Source organism: Myotis daubentonii, chromosome 1, assembly GCF_963259705.1.
Source record: "Myotis daubentonii chromosome 1, mMyoDau2.1, whole genome shotgun sequence".
NCBI classification, from domain to species: Eukaryota; Metazoa; Chordata; class Mammalia; order Chiroptera; family Vespertilionidae; genus Myotis; species Myotis daubentonii.
The window spans coordinates 182766170-182781706 of record NC_081840.1 but is presented as its reverse complement, the minus strand read 5'-3'; the positions used below and the strand labels follow the sequence as shown (position 1 = coordinate 182781706).

The following is a 15537-nucleotide window of genomic DNA, read 5'->3' as shown; positions in this document are numbered from 1 at the left end:
GATTAAATAAAAAGGAAAATAGAGAGATACATCTTTTACATTGGTGGTCACAGGATAGAGAGCATTTAACAATTACAGTGAATAGGGATGGGATGTGGGCAACAAGATAACAAGGACTTTCAGTGTCTGTGCTCTGTTGCCAGGGGTCTGCTTTTGAAGGATCTGAAAATGAAAATTATTCTGACATTTCTAAGGTGTATTATCCCAGATGCACAATAGCAACAGGCAGGGTTCCCTTAAGGTAAAGATTAACCTTTTACTAAAGAAGCTGGAGGCCTGGGATATGACTACCCACCATGACTGGCCCGCTTAGGAGTTGGCATTCAGACCATCCTGTGTGGTTGCTTTCAATCACTGAGCTTGGCAGACCTGCCGTGTCACTTCCTGAGCTGTCAGGTCTGTACAGCCCTTTTCATTCACACCATCGTGTATTCCAGAGATCCTGTCCCCACATAAACCCAAGAGAACTCTAACTGGGGGCCCTTTAGAATGGCACATGAGAGACTGGTAAATTCCCAGGGACAATGTCAATACAGTGGGCACATCTGGCCCTCAAGAGCAATCACTCCTTGCCCGGCTGGTGTGGCTCAGTGACTGAGCATCGACCCATGAACCAAGAGGTCACTGGTTCCATTCCTAGTCAGGGCTTGATCCTCAGTAGGGGGCATATGGAGTCAGACCAATGTTTCTCTCTCAGTGATGTTTCTATCTCTCTACCCCTCTCCTGTCCTCTCTCTCTAAAAATAAAAACATATATATATATAAGCATTCACTTCTTACATTCTCTACCCCATTCAGTCCTTGTAAACCACCCTATGACATGGTTCTCGGTGACTGACCTGGATAATTTTTCTTGAAAATTCCACATGAATCCTGGGATTTCAAATCTTTGCCAGAGGCCCTCACAAGCACAAACTGGTGTTGCTTAATAATAGTCCACAGCTCCTATAACTTGCATTTAATGCTTGTCATGAAAATTCAGTCACTTGGTTACTACAACAAAATAAATAAAATAGATTGTAACTCTCTAAAAATCTAGCAACATGTTATTCCGGGGCTCATTTGGTTTAAGGCCATTAAGTTCTAAGACCAGTAAGTTATAAAAGTTTACTAGAATCCTAGTCTCTGGGAAAACTTCCATATATTGTTAAAAACCAATTTCAAGATGTCTCCCTTAAAGATCCCATTAAAGAATGTGTCCAAAATGAACCCGCACTCGACAACAGTGGCTCACGAAAGTTCCGTGCTACTTATTCTGTTTGTCTCCATAGGGATTCTCTACCTTGTTTGTGCTCCAGGAAACCCTCTTTCCTTTCCAAACTGCTTCTCCAAGGCTCCTCTGCCCCTTGGCTTCTGGCTGAGATGGGCCAAATGATGGGAGAGAAGTTGGGATGTGTCTATCCCTCCCCACTGCTTAGCTGTGGTTCTGATGGTGCCTGCAGCCTGCCCAGGCCACAGTCCAGTTCTCAAAGGTGCTGATAAGACTGTCCCTCCCATATCCAGGCAGGCTTACAGGCACTTTTGATGTCAACCTGTTCCTAGTCCGTGGGGCTTCATCACCACCCATTACTCATTTCCTTCTGGATATCCAGTCCTAGTACTTCCTGGTGTGTGCCATACAACCTGTGGAAGTTACCAAATTAAGCTAGTGAGTAAGCATGAAGTAAGTGCATTAGTCAATGTCTGGCATAAGTCATAGGCCCTCAGTAAATATCTCCTTTCTGCACCCATGCTAATCCTAGAAGTTTCCAGAATGAGGCTGGGCTTAGTCTATTGCGGTGATCTCTACATGGGAGTCAGGAATTAGGATGAAAAACGGAAGAGAGAACACAGTCAGATCTTCTCCTGGCAGAAAGCTCATCACTCTCGATTTGTAAATCTGGTGCAAACCTGGCGGGCTCCAGCTTTTTAAGCAAGGCTGTCCCTCTGCTTTCTCCATTGCGGCTCCTCTTCTATTTAAGGGAGGGTGTGCTCTTGAACCAGTAGTTCTTCAGCTCTAGGGTCCAGCAGAATCACCTGGAGGGCTCACTAAGAGGGTAGGTTAGGGTAGGGTCTGAGAGAACTTACGCTTTGACAGGTTCTCAGGTCCGGCACCCAGTGGGGAGGACCTCTGCTCCAGCCTCTTCAGCTCCCACACAGCAGTCCAGGCCAGGGCTTTTCCTGTGAGTCCCAGCACCTCCTATGTTGGTTAAAGGGGCATCATGTATTATCCTGTGAAATGCACTCTGATAGTTTAAGTAGCTGTAGATAAACCAGACCAAAAGTTTTCAATCAACTAAATGACAATCCATCAGTCCTAATGCTTTTCTTCAAATTCATATTTTCACTAAAACTTTTCGCAGAATAATGGGAATGGCAGGAAGGCGACCTCACACCATGATTGGGAAATATGGGGCACACTAATTTAAAATTAAAAAGAAACCAGGAATTCTTTCAGATGACAGTGTTCAAATCTTTCCAATTTCATTGCCTTCTCCCCTGCCTGTCCCAAGCTTCTTGATATTTCTGTGCTCCTAAAGCTACCATGTTTCAAGTCCTTTCCCCAGAATTTAGCATTATGTACAAAAAGGATAAAGCCTCACACATTACTGACTTTAGTTCCACATGAGTTTGTCTTGACCTCAGATTGTAAACTCATTGATATTCCAACTACATCTGATTATTTCCTTTTAATCTTCCACAGCACGTACTTTATACGAAGTGTTTAGTCAATAAATACTTTTTGCCTATGTGTCCTTGAGTAAATCACCTAGCCTTCCTAAGCCTCAGTTTCCCCTGATGCAAATTCTAATAAAAATAGCACCTCCCAGGGTTGCCTTGAAGATAAAAGAGGTGATGGAAGCAAGCAGTTATTTCAAGGCCCGACATCAACTAACTGGCAGCTTTAACTCCATCCTCCAACACACAACTGCCCGTAATTCCCCCAATGCAAGCAGGGCTTTGCTTTTTAGCCTTTTGTTCTGTTGTGCCAAATGCCTAGCACGCCCTTCCACCTTGCCTCCTCCAGTCCTTGGGTCTAATCCTCATACTTAAGAGCCTGCAAGCTTAGCAGGGGGACTACAAACCACCTGGGTTCAAAAATGCGGTCTGCTCTTACTCCCAGCGTAGCTTTGCTTGCGTGACCTCGGTTTCCTTATTTATAACATGGGAGCAATAATAGTATGTCTCATATAGTTGTCCGATGATTTAAAGAATTTTGAACAGTTCCTGGCACAAAGTAAACGCTAGGTAAGTGTTAGAGGCCGCTATTCGGGTTAGCTGTCCGCCCGCTGTACAGGCCGTGAGCTCCTCGGGAGTGAGGACCATCGCGTGTCTGCGTCCGCAGTGCCTAGGACAAAATCAGCGCTGCAACCAATCTGAACCAGAACTTAATGCCAGAGAGGAGGTGAAAACCGAGGAAATGGGTTTCAATGTGAGGACGGCGGGGAGGGAAAGTTTAGCGACCCCGAGGCCCGGCCAGAGGGCGGAGCGTTCAGGGCGAGGGGCGCGGCCTCCCTCCCGGCGGGCGGCGAGCAGGTGGAGTCCGGGCCGGAGGCGGGGCGGAGGAAGGGGTGCGGTCGGTGCAGCGGGCGCCTCCGCTGGCCCGCGGGGAACCAGCTTCGGAGCAGCAGCGCGGGACGCACACCTGGCTCGCCGTTCTCCGCGCCCGGGCCGCTTCCCGGTGAGTCCAGCCTCCCCGCGCGCAGCCACGCGCCTCGCCCGCCTCCCCGCGAGCGCCGTGCGGTCCCGGGCGGAGCTATCTTGGCGCCTTCGCCGCCAACCAACCCGGCAGCGCAGGTGCAGGATCCGCGGCGCCTCGGCGCGCACAGAGTCTAGATCCCACATTTCAGAATCGAGGACACTAGCCCAGGGGAGCAAACGTGCCGCGCTCTGGGAGGGCCACCCAGCTATGGCCACCCCGGGTGCTAGCTGACACCCCGCAGTCCCAGGCCCTGCACCCTTCACTTTCCATCACAGCTAACAGAGTAGGGGGCCGGTTGATCATTTCAAACTTCCCAGACCTAAAGGTCTTGGAGACGAAGAGCCAGAAGGGTCCTCTGGGTCCGGATGCCTGGGGAAGGGAGAGGCTGGCTCCAGGCTCTGTACTGAGTACTCGGAACCACACCCATCCTTGTGAGCATGCTGTCCTCTTCACATGCGCAATTTATTTTGTTTTACTTATTCTTTTTAGGAGGTAGAAAGGTGTGTTTAGATATTGGGCGTTGGGAGTCCGGGAAGTTTGCTTTTTCTTAAACCGGCTCATCATTTTCTTTTATTGCAACAGAATTCCATTCCCTGGATGTGAATCATTCTCCTGGCATTTGGCATCGAAGGCAGCAGGTGGGGGATATGGGCACCTGATTGCCAATGACCACACCTATGTAGAAAATTGTGGCTGAGAGGCTCTGGGTGGCTGGAGGCCCCTCTGGCTGCTGATAAGAAGTTGCACCACCAAAGCTAAATTCTTTCCAAGGATTTCTGATCACAGACAGCTAGACTTTGCCCTCATTTACAACTTTTAAAAATCAACATCATAAAAAAATGTAACTTACTAAATCGTTCTTTCATAAAGATTTCACCACCAGCTTTCAGGAAGGCAGAGAACTTCAAACTGACAAGAAAGGGAACTTAAAGATGTAAAGGAAACCAGAATCTTGTTCCCAGAGCCATGAGGCTGTGCAGGGAAATCTGTTTAGAAACAGGGATGCAGGAGGAAGTAAAAGGAAATGATTTCACTGCTCTAATCCTTTCAGAAGAGGCTGTTTAAAGTTCTGTTGTTAGGCCTTTTGACCTCCACTGTGGAGTAACTCTTTCTTCTTAAAATGTAAATCAGTATTCCTTAGTAATATGTTAGAAATGATACTGGATCAACATATATTGAGTATCAGCGTTGACCATGTACGGAACAGCCACTTGGATAAGGCAGAAGCATGTGGTTAAGGTCATATCTTTGGAGAATGGCTGCCTAAATTCAGTCCCTATGTGACCAGACAACCAAGGGGTCTGGGCTGCCTGTCACTACTTGAGCCACTTAATTGGAGACGGTTGAATCATACATGAGCATCTGTTCCAATACTGCCAGCAGTGTGGGAGAGCAGCAGGTCATCCACAAAAATCTGCTCTGCCTCTCCCCATAAGCCAGCTGCTTGTGTTGGGTAGAAGGACAAAGATTACATGAGAAAGTAAGAATTACAGACATGGAAAGTAGGCATGGTAAAATCATTACAGGTTATAAGTCATGCGTGCTTGGTGGGTCGCAGAGGGTGGGTGCCTCCGGATGCCCTGGGACCAGATTACAGGCAATAGGGGCTGGGGGTTGCAAAAGGCGGGCGCCTCTGGGACTAGATTGGTTCAGCCAGGAGGTTGTAAGTCTTTCCATTATGATAGGCAGTTCTCGGGACAGGAGGATGGACTGCATCCGATGTTAGCTCCCAGGTCCCAGGCGTACAGCTGTCAGCCAGGTTAGAATGTACTTTCTCTAATCTGAACAGAACCATCACGGTTAACAGAGTATGACTAATATTTCTTGTAATTGTGGCTGGTCCCCAATTTCTGCCCCTAATACCTACTTATTAGCGGTGTGACTGGACTGTTATTTTACTTCTCTGTGCCCCACCTTCTTCATATGCATAGTGGAGATGTTACTAATGATACTTAGTGCCCTAGAGTATTGTGAGGCTTATATTAAATCATTCATTCAGTCAATGGGTATTTTTTATATTGCCTTGTATGCCCCAGGGAGCAAACATGAAAAAATGTCTAACTTTACAAAATCAACCTTTTAGTGTTTTTTATATTACCTGGAGCATAGTAAGGACTCAAAAAGCTAGCTGATATGATGATACATGTTACTTTATTCAATGCCAGCTACAGCCCTCCTCTCCCCTTTTTATAGATGAGGAAACTGAGGGTCAAATGAATTGTGTCTAGCTTTAAGAGGTGAAACCAAAACTAGTGATACTTTGTATCCACTATATAGATAGAGGAATATATATATATATACTAGAGGCCCGATGCACAAAATTCTTGCAAGAGTAGGCCTTTCTTTCCCCAGTTGCCGGCACCAGCTTTCCTCTGGCACCCGGGACCCGGGCTTCCCTCGCAGCCCTGGCTTTGTCTGGAAGGTTGTCCGGAAGGATGCCTGGTGTAATTAGCATATTACGCTTTTATTATTATACATGGTGTTAGACTCTGTAACTAGAGAGCCGACCACCCTCTGCTACGGAGAGAGGGCCTGGAAAAATCAGGGCTAAATATTTGCAGGGACTAATGGTGTAATTTCCTGTCAAACTTTGTTCTGAGGCGATCATGGTATTTTTAGAGTGTTTTGTTCCAAGGATGGGTGGGAGCAACTTGCATTTCTAAGTCAACCCTTGGAGATAGGCCAGCATGTTTGAATAATGGTGATATATGGGTTCCCAATTGCGGCTCCACGAAAGAGCTGCCCTTTTCACCCCTGCATCCGCCCAAGGACTGGACTGCCCCCCAAGGCGCAGGCAGGTCTGTTTATAACTGTAGGCTGGGAGCCTTGTGAAGTGTAAATGCACATTTCACAATCAAACACAAGGAATCAAATGGAAGCCAACTAAAATTTATGTTGATGGGGTACAATTTCTTGTGTTTTTGTTTTCCCTAGATGGAAGTCTGTTTTGATTAAAAGAAGTCAGCAATCGAAGTAGTTCTGCTGGATTTTAAATAAGTCAAAAGTTGGCTTTCAAGGAAACATATGTGTAAACCTCTCAAGTCAGATTTTTCTTTTCTCTCTTTTTGAGCCTTTTACTGGTCTAGCTCCACCTCTCGTAGAAAGTAGGCACTGAGTAAATGTTTGTTTAGTTAATGGGTTACTTGATGTTAAAGACACATACTCTTCTTGAAGGGGTTTCTCTTTGAACATGGGTTCTGTTTTCTGGATTAAAGATTAAGAGTTGGTGAATTTACTGTGTTTGGAATCCTTGGCTTATTCCATTTAGTAATTATTTTTTCTTTTAATAGGTTAGTGTGATCTGAACTCAAGGCAAAAGTGGGATAGCATGGCATCTCTCTGGGTAAGTAAAATCAAATCTTCCTAACACAATAACTTACCTGAGTCCAATCAAAATACAAAGGAAAATATTTTGAAAGTTGTTAAAAAGTTCATCAGAAAAAAATTAACATGCCCAAAAAGCTCGTGGATGTCCCAAAATAATAATAACATATTGTACAGGTATGTAGTTAAAATAATTTATGATGACACTAAAGCAGAGAGGTCAATAACAGAGATTTTATTTAGTATATGATTTGGGAACTTATTATATGATAAAGATGATATTTCATAGCAGAGGAAAGATGGCTTATTCAATAAATTATGCTAGGAAAACTTCTAGCCATTTAGGAAAAAAGAAAATCTGTATTTCGTCTCATTTCTTACATTGAAATAAATTTCAGATGGATAAAAGTACTGAAATGAAAGAGATGGGCTATGAATAAAACCTATACTAATAAAAGGGTAATATGCTAATTAGACCAGTCATCTTCCAGACATCCTTCCGGACAAAGCCACCATGGCAGGGGCCGAGGCAGAGGCGGTTAGGGGCGATCAGGCTGGCAGGGGAGGGCAGTTAGGGGCGATCAGGCAGGGGAGCAGTTAGGGGCATCAGGTCAGCAGGCAGAGGCGGTTAGGGGCGATCAGGCTGGCAGGGGAGGGCAGTTAGGGGCGATCAGGCAGGGGAGCAGTTAGGGGCATCAGGTCAGCAGGCAGAGGCGGTTAGGGGCGATCAGGCAGGCAAGCGATTAGGAGCCAGCAGTCCCAGATTGCTTTCATTGTTTTTCAACAAGGAACATACATTATATTTTATAAGTAAGGGGCAGAGGAGGCTTAAAGAATAGCTTGTATGGAGAGGTGACCAGCCCTTACATGAGCAGTGTCAGGGGAAGGGATGCTGTTATATGACTCCCAATATTACTTCCGTATCACTGGCCAAGAGGCTGACCTCCCCTCTTTCCAGGTATGAAATCCCTGCTACTATTATGGATATCTAGTAGAATCAGATTTTAAAAAAAAACCATTTCTCAAAAACACTGGTATTTAAAAAAAAAATTTTTTTTAAAAAATCTCCCTCTAGCCCTTGTCCATTAGTAAACAGATGTGGAGTTAGTTGGTCAGACTCTCTGGCTGACACTGTCAAAGTCTTGGGACATTTTTGAACAGCTGGAGAGACCCAGGCGAGCGTGAGAGAGGGTACATTAATCTCCTGTTGCAACAGCCATTCATGACATCCCAGTTCTATATGTTAGAGCCCAAACTGGGTCTCGTGGCACTAAAACGAAGCAGTTGGCAGGGCTGTGTTTCCTTCTGAAGACTTTGGGAAGAATCCACCTCTGAACTCATTTAGGTTGTTGGCCACATTTAGTTCCTTGCAGTTGAGGTCCCTTGTTTTCTTGCTGGCTGTCATCAGGGGCTGTCCTATCCCCTAGAGCAGTGGTTCTCAACCTTCCTAATGCCGCGACCCTTTAATACAGTTCCTCATGTTGTGGTGACCCCCAACCATAAAATTATTTTCGTTGCTACTTCATAACTGTAATTTTGCTACTGTTATGAATCGTAATGTAAATATCTGATATGCAGGATGTATTTAGGCAACCCCTGTGAAAGGGTCGTTCGACCCCCAAAGGGGTCGCGACCCACAGGTTGAGAACCACCACCCTAGCGGCTTCTGCCAGGCCTTGTATGTGGCCGCTGCAGCTCAGAACAGCAACTGTGCATCAGTCCTCCTGCATGCAATCTGTTGGTCTTCCCTCTGGGGCATGTCTCTTCTACCTTCCCTTTCTCCCTCCAGCTAGAGGCAGTTCTCTGCTTTTAAAGCTCAGGTGACTAATTGGGCCCACCCAGATAATCCAAAATAATTTCCTGATGTTGAGGTCTGGAACCTTCATCACATTGACAAAGTCCCTTGTGCAACATAGCACATTCACAGGGCCCAGGGATTAAGAGGTGGACATTGTAGAAGGGAGCTATTATTCTGCCTACCACCAGGGCTAGGAGTGTGGTAGCCTCAGGGAGTGATCACATTCCTCTTTGGGCAACAGGAAGGAAAGGACAGAGCAGACCACAAAGGGAAGCTCTGGGTGAGGAGAGAGGAGCCCCTTCAGTGCAGAAGGAGGCCCTGGCTCCTGCTGCTCCTTCCTTTCTCTCCTGTCGCCTTCCTCTTCTCAAATCAGAGAACTCCCATCTATGAGTGAGATCTCCGAGGACTAATTAAAAACAACTCAGAACTACTGTGGAAACAGTATGGCTGTTCCTTAAAAAAATTAAGAATAGAACGACCATATGATCCAGAAGTTCCATTTCTGGATAAATAGCCAAAAGAACTAAAAGCAGGGTCTCAAAGAGATACCTGCACTCCCATGTTCATAGCAGCATTATTCACAAGAGCCAAAGGTGGAAGCAACCCAAATGTCCGTGGACAGACAAATGGACAAACAAAATTTGGTCTATATATACAATGAAATATTATTCAGTTTCAAAAAGGAGGGAAATTCTGACACATGCTACAACACAGATGAACCTGAGGACATTATCCTAAGTGAAATAGGCCAGTAATAAAAGGATAAAATTCTATATGGTTCCATTTATATAAGGTATCAAAGTAGTCAAATGTGTGGAGATAGGATAGAATTGCTAGGGGTTGGGAGGGAAAAAAGAGGAGTCATTGTCTTATGGGTAGAGTTTCTGGTTCCACACACTGAACAGTTTCACCTCTACCGAACTGTGCACTTCAAAAGGGTTAATGTGGTCAATTTTATGTTGTTTTTACTACAATAAAAACACAATCTTCTGATTTGTGTACATACTCTTATCACTAAGTTACATCTGTTCTCATGTTCCCTCTTATACACAAAAGCACATAAACACACAAACACAAATGAGCAATCCAGTCAGTGTGTTTCTACAGACTGTAGAAGGGTTTGGGCTACCAGGGTATGGTGAGCTCACTGGCATAATCTGATCAAGAGAGAAGACTTCAGGTGCAATTTCAGTCTTTACGGTTGAAGAGGAAGGAATGGTTGGTTTGCTAGGCCTGGATATTCCCGCTAGGGGTGTTGCAACCTCCCATTGTTTCCGATGAGTAAACAGTCTATGCTGCAGTAGTTTCCTGTTTGGAAATGGTCACACACTCTGTTCAGGCTTGTGTTCTACTACTTAACTCTGATGAGAGGACTTGATGGCTTAGTAGTTTATACTCTTTGATGCCTTGTCCCTTGGTCCCTTGTCATATATATATTGCCTTTAGGTTCATAGCAAGCACTCAGGCAACCCACAATCAAACTGTCATGGAACATGACTTTTTTATTAAGAGACGTAGTGGTATTTTTTTTTTTTTTACGTGCACCTTCTACAATGCCGGCTTTCTCATGCAAATAGTCTGAGCTCCTTCCTCCTTGGTCAATTCCTAACTTACTTTTGCAGAATAATGAATGTAATTACTCTTTGTTTGAACCCTCACATTAGTATTTTTATTATGGAACTAAAATACTTCTAAATTAACTCATAATCATTGTAATCATCATGAACCTTTATAACATCCTAACTTGTGATAGATTCTTCCTTCCCCATTTCAGACTCTAATTTGCAAAATGAGGACGGAGAACACGGAGGCTCTAGGCCCAAGGGATAAAAGCAGTTTCACACAAAAATAACTTCCCATAAATATGATGCCTACCCACTTCGTTTTGAAAGAGCACATCTAAAGGGTAGTTAAACAATTAAAGCAGCAAGTACCTGGTGTAATGAGCTCTGAGAGCAGGATGAAGACAGTAAAGCTGCAGTCCCAGTTCTCCTTTTCATAACTGTCTAATTGGTTAAAAGGCAGACTCTTGAATAGAAAGTTGAGCAAAATACCTAGTCTCTCACTGTCAGTCTCCTCATCTGTAAATGAGTGTAGTAATAGTACCCACATTATCTGGTGTTTGTAAGCATTAAATCAGTTATGGAAAATGTATTAACAGTGCCTGGCATGTGGTGAGCACTCAGTAAATATTATAATCATTACCATTTCAATATATTAGTTTTTTTCTAAAAACGTAACCCTTGCTAATTAATATCCTTGCAACTGTATTAGGAAAGGAGAGTCTGCCTGTTTCCTGGACCTGAATTTTTTCCAAATCAACAGTATTCCTCCCTCCCCATTGGAATGCTTTCTCTGAGCTACCTGAAACAGATGGATTTTCCCCAGGAGAATCTTTCTGACCACTCCTGTTTTCAATATTTTCATATATATATATATAAATATATATATTTAAGACTTCTTTTTTTAGAGCAATTTTAAGTTCGCAACAAAATTGAGAGGAAAGTACAGAGATTTTCCATATCTCCCCAGCCCCACACATGCACAGCCTCCCCCAATATCAATATTGCCCACCAGAGTGGTACATTTCTTAGAATTGATAAACCTACCTTGACACATCATTATCACCCATAGTCCATAGTTCAGTTCCCTGCTGGTGTTGTATAGCTAAGACATACAATGCCCCGTTCCCGCTGCAGGTGGGTGTGCTGCAGCACGATTCTCACATTTCCAGGATCACTGTCAGCCTCCACAGGTTTAAAGGCTCAACCCTCACTTCAGACATCAGCTACAAGTCTTAGAGCCACCTGCATTTCTGACCAATTAGCTATAAATTTGGGGATCTCCAAGACCCCCTCAGGTGGGGTAATTCACTAGAACAACTTACAGAGCTCACTGAAAGTGCTATCCTCACAGTTACAGTTTTATTACAAAGGCTTCACACAGGGTAAGGCCTGGAAGGGTCCTGGATGCGAGCTCTGCGCACCCTCCCCGTGGAGTCCCGGTGTGAACCCTCCTGCACATCAGTGTGCTCACAGCTAGGAAGCTCCTGCAGGCCTCAGTGTCCAGGGTTTTCACCGGGGTTTCACGACAAGTGTGATTGAACTCAATATCCAAGTGCCAGCCCTCTAATTAAGCCTTGACTGGTGTTTTTAGTGGCCAGCCTGGATGCTAAAGCTATTTAGGGGCCCACAATGAGCCACCTTATTAGCATAATAAAGATACTTTTATCACTCAGGAATCTCCAGGGGTTTTTGAACCTCTGTACCTGGAACCCAGGACAAAGACTAGATGTGTTCTTCATTATACCGCATGTATATAACACACATCAGGGTCTACAGTTTCCAAAACATATTTCTTTATGCTTTTTACTAAAAGTATATCAACATGGGCACTGGTTATCTTATGCTGATCAGAAGCTCTGACTGAAAGTTATATCTTTTATAGTAACAGGAAAAGGAGTTAATGTTTTGTAATAACTGCAGACAGAGCGGCAGGCAGAATCATTCAAAGCATGGGGTCCATGGAGAAGAAATAACAAAAGGGATTCCTGATGGTGGAAAAGTTGAGGAAGGTGTATCTGAAGCAGAAGGAAAAGCTGACCCAGGATAATGTATTCATGGTGGGCATTAGAGAGCACAGCTTCCCTCCCCACCCAACCCTTTCTTTCCTGGGAATAAGATCGGTACCGTTTGACACCTGACACAAGTTCCCATAGCTGCTGTGTAACCCAGAGGAATGACACCAGTGGTATGGCTCCCAGGACAGAAGCAATGCCCTCATATGAGAGAGGATTGTGGGAAGGTAATGCCTTTCAAACTTTGTCCCATGGATGACACCAGCCCTGGGCATTTGGCTGCTGTTGGTCCTGGGTACAAGGAGCCTGTGAGAGCCTTGTCCAGTTTCACATTTCTTGCTTTGGTAGGGACATCCCTTTAGACCTTAATTTCCTGGTGTATTTGCTCTTCCTGACCATGCAGATTTAATACGTGTGGGTAGAACACATGTGTGACATCCATGTGGACTCACTCCATTTCTCCTCTGGCCTCCTTCCTGTCTCCACATCTCAGGGCTGGAACATCTGACTTTCTGTTTTAATTGAAATAGACTTTTTGCATCTCAAGCAGAGCAGTGTGTACCAGCGATTTTCTGGTGTGCGGCAAGAATTTTTAAAACATGCAGTGCCTGACCACTTAGTCTAGGGCACTGACCTCTTTCACATAAAAAATGTCACATAAAAAAATGACAACAGCCAACACAATTGCCGTCTTGCGTGAATAAAACAAATGTATACCTATATTTTTGTCAGATCATATTATTTTTTTTGGTATGCTGCAGAATTTTAGTAATTAGTTTATGTGTGACATGAAATAAAAAAGGTTGAAAATCGCTGGTATATACTCATGAAGTATTCTTCAACAAAATCGTGACTTCCTGTCTGGTGTGTTTTAAACCCTGTTCCCTGAAGCTTCTTTAGATAAATATTGGCACTCAGACAGTTACACAAATGGCTCTCTGCAGGAAGTTAATGAAAAACAGGTTAGACCTGGATTTCGAATCAAAACATGAGAGCTTTGTTTCAGGACAAAGCCTGGAGAGAGTCCCATGTAAGCTCAGTGAGAGGAGAGAGGCTTCCTGGAAATGAATGGAATTAACGTTAAAGAACTGTTCTTTGCCACTCTCTGAACCAAGCTCAACCACCAAGGAGGGAGGGTCTGTCTTTCATATCTATATATATATATAAAGCCAGCAACCGGAATGCTGGAGCTTCCGGTCGCTATGACGTTCACTGTGGCCAGCCAACCCCCGAGGCCCCTCCTTTTGTCCCACCTCACCCCTGATTGGCCCCTCCCCGCCTCCCCCCCCCCCCCCCCCCCGGCTGCCTGGTCCCAGTCGGCCCCTATTGGGGTGGGCCGTCTGGAATTCATGCAGCCAGCTTCTAGTTTAATCATAAGAAGAAGTATAATTTGCCATCTAATGAGTAGCCTTTGAAGAAGCCTGGTAAATCAGAGGCAAAGAGGAAAAGAAAAGGTTTTACAATGAGGGCAAGGAATATGAAGGGGAAAAGGTGTGATTTGATTCTCTTGAAAGTTATTTATTGGTAGATGCAAAGGAGTTAGAAAAATATTTTAGAGCCCTGAACAATAAGAGTAATACAGAAGTCTCATATGAATTAAAAGAATAAGTTACAATGTTACCATCATAACTAGCTAGTTAATATTAATAAAAGGAAAGGAGCAAAGGTGAGGCCAGACATAAGCATCATCATCACAGTAGCTTCACCAGGAAGCTGCACCTTCACGCTCCCCAGGAAACCACCAGTCCATTCCCTGCAAATCACTGGGGAAAAGGGTCCAAAAAAGGGAGAAATGGATGCATGTGCAGCGGAGTCAGGGTGATGTCGGGAAGGTGCTTGCTTGTCAGTCTAACCTGGCAACAAAGATCCTTGGCTAGGAGGTGGACCTCAGTGCAAGTCCATGAAAATGCGGGAATACATAATCCCCAGGCAAAGAAATTCTCTTGCTCTTGTCCCTCTGATTTTGCTCCTGCTTCCTGTACTCACCCATGCTCCTTCCATAGCCATATGGCCCATGGCCATGCGGACCCCACACACAATGGACTGCAGCTGGGAACACCGGCTAAGCCAGCCAGGTGCTGGACTGGACTGTGCAAATGTGGCGCGGAGGCTCTGGGCAGTGGCTTTGATCCTAGCTCTGCTGAAGACAAGATGAGACTTTTCCCATAGCGGGACAGAGGGAGATGGGACTTTGAAATCTCTGGGGTTTAATTCCACAGAAATAAAGCTTCCCATGATACCTCATCCCCCCTTGGGGTCTTTGGGAAGTTCTTTTCCCTGTGGCACCCCAAGAAGCCCACTTCCACCGGCAACAGGTGGGGACACAAAGAGCACCCGACAACAAAAAGAACAAAAATTCTTAAAGTCTGCTCCTTCCTCTCTTATCGTATCTTTGCTCCTTTCATTTTCAACTCTCTGTGTTTAATGCAGTGATGGTGAACCTTTTGAGCTTGGCGTGTCAGCATTTTGAAAAACCCTAACTTAACTCTGGTGCCGTGTCACATATAGAAATTTTTTTGATATTTGCAACCATAGTAAAACAAAGACTTATATTTTTGATATTTATTTTATATATTTAAATGCCATTTAACAAAGAAAAATCAACCAAAAAAATGAGTTTGCGTGTCACCTCTGACACGCATGTCATAGGTTCACCATCACTGGTTTAATGAAATACCTCCCATAGGTTCTGGGGGCATGTTGACCTGCGAGTGGTGACAGGACTGAGAAAAGGCAGAGGATGCATTTGTTAGATGTTTGACATGCCACGTGCTGCTTTGAAAAGTCTGTATAGTGTTTGAGAATTATCAAAGAAAGCAAGATCCAGAATAAGAAAGCATTTTTATTCACTTATTCATTTAACAGATATCTATTAAACATCTTCTATGTGCCAGCTGCTGTTTTAGGCTCTGGGGATACAGCAGAGAAAGAGAAATAAAATTTAAAAAGCATAGAGCTTGCATGCCCCTGATTTTATTATGGAAGACAAATAATAAACAAAGAGGTAAATGTGTAATATATAAAGTCCGTTTTAAGCACTCTGGAGAAAAGCAGAAGTAGATTATGAGAGTGATGGGGGTGTTTTTTTCTGCTCAGGTATGTGTTCAAAACAGAAGTCTGGAGTGGAGATATAAATGTGGGAGACGTCCGTAGACA

The 15537-nt window shown here is 44.4% G+C and overlaps 1 protein-coding gene across 3 annotated transcripts in view; it reads left to right on the top strand.

Annotated features, from left to right (window-relative positions):
- The first annotated feature begins 3515 nt into the window (after window positions 1-3515).
- Window positions 3516-15537, top strand: part of ANXA3 (annexin A3) — a 51812-nt gene continuing 39790 nt past the window's right edge. Inside the window, exons 1-3 of one of the 3 annotated variants that reach the window (XM_059667662.1) lie at window positions 3533-3661; window positions 4265-4320; window positions 6973-7025. In XM_059667662.1, the coding sequence (XP_059523645.1) occupies window positions 7011-7025 (15 nt within the window). In that variant the 5' untranslated portion in view covers window positions 3533-3661; window positions 4265-4320; window positions 6973-7010. Of the gene's footprint in view, window positions 3662-4264; window positions 4321-6972; window positions 7026-12535; window positions 12609-15537 lie in introns of those variants that run through there. The other 2 variants (XM_059667653.1, XM_059667646.1) reach the window with 2 other exon arrangements.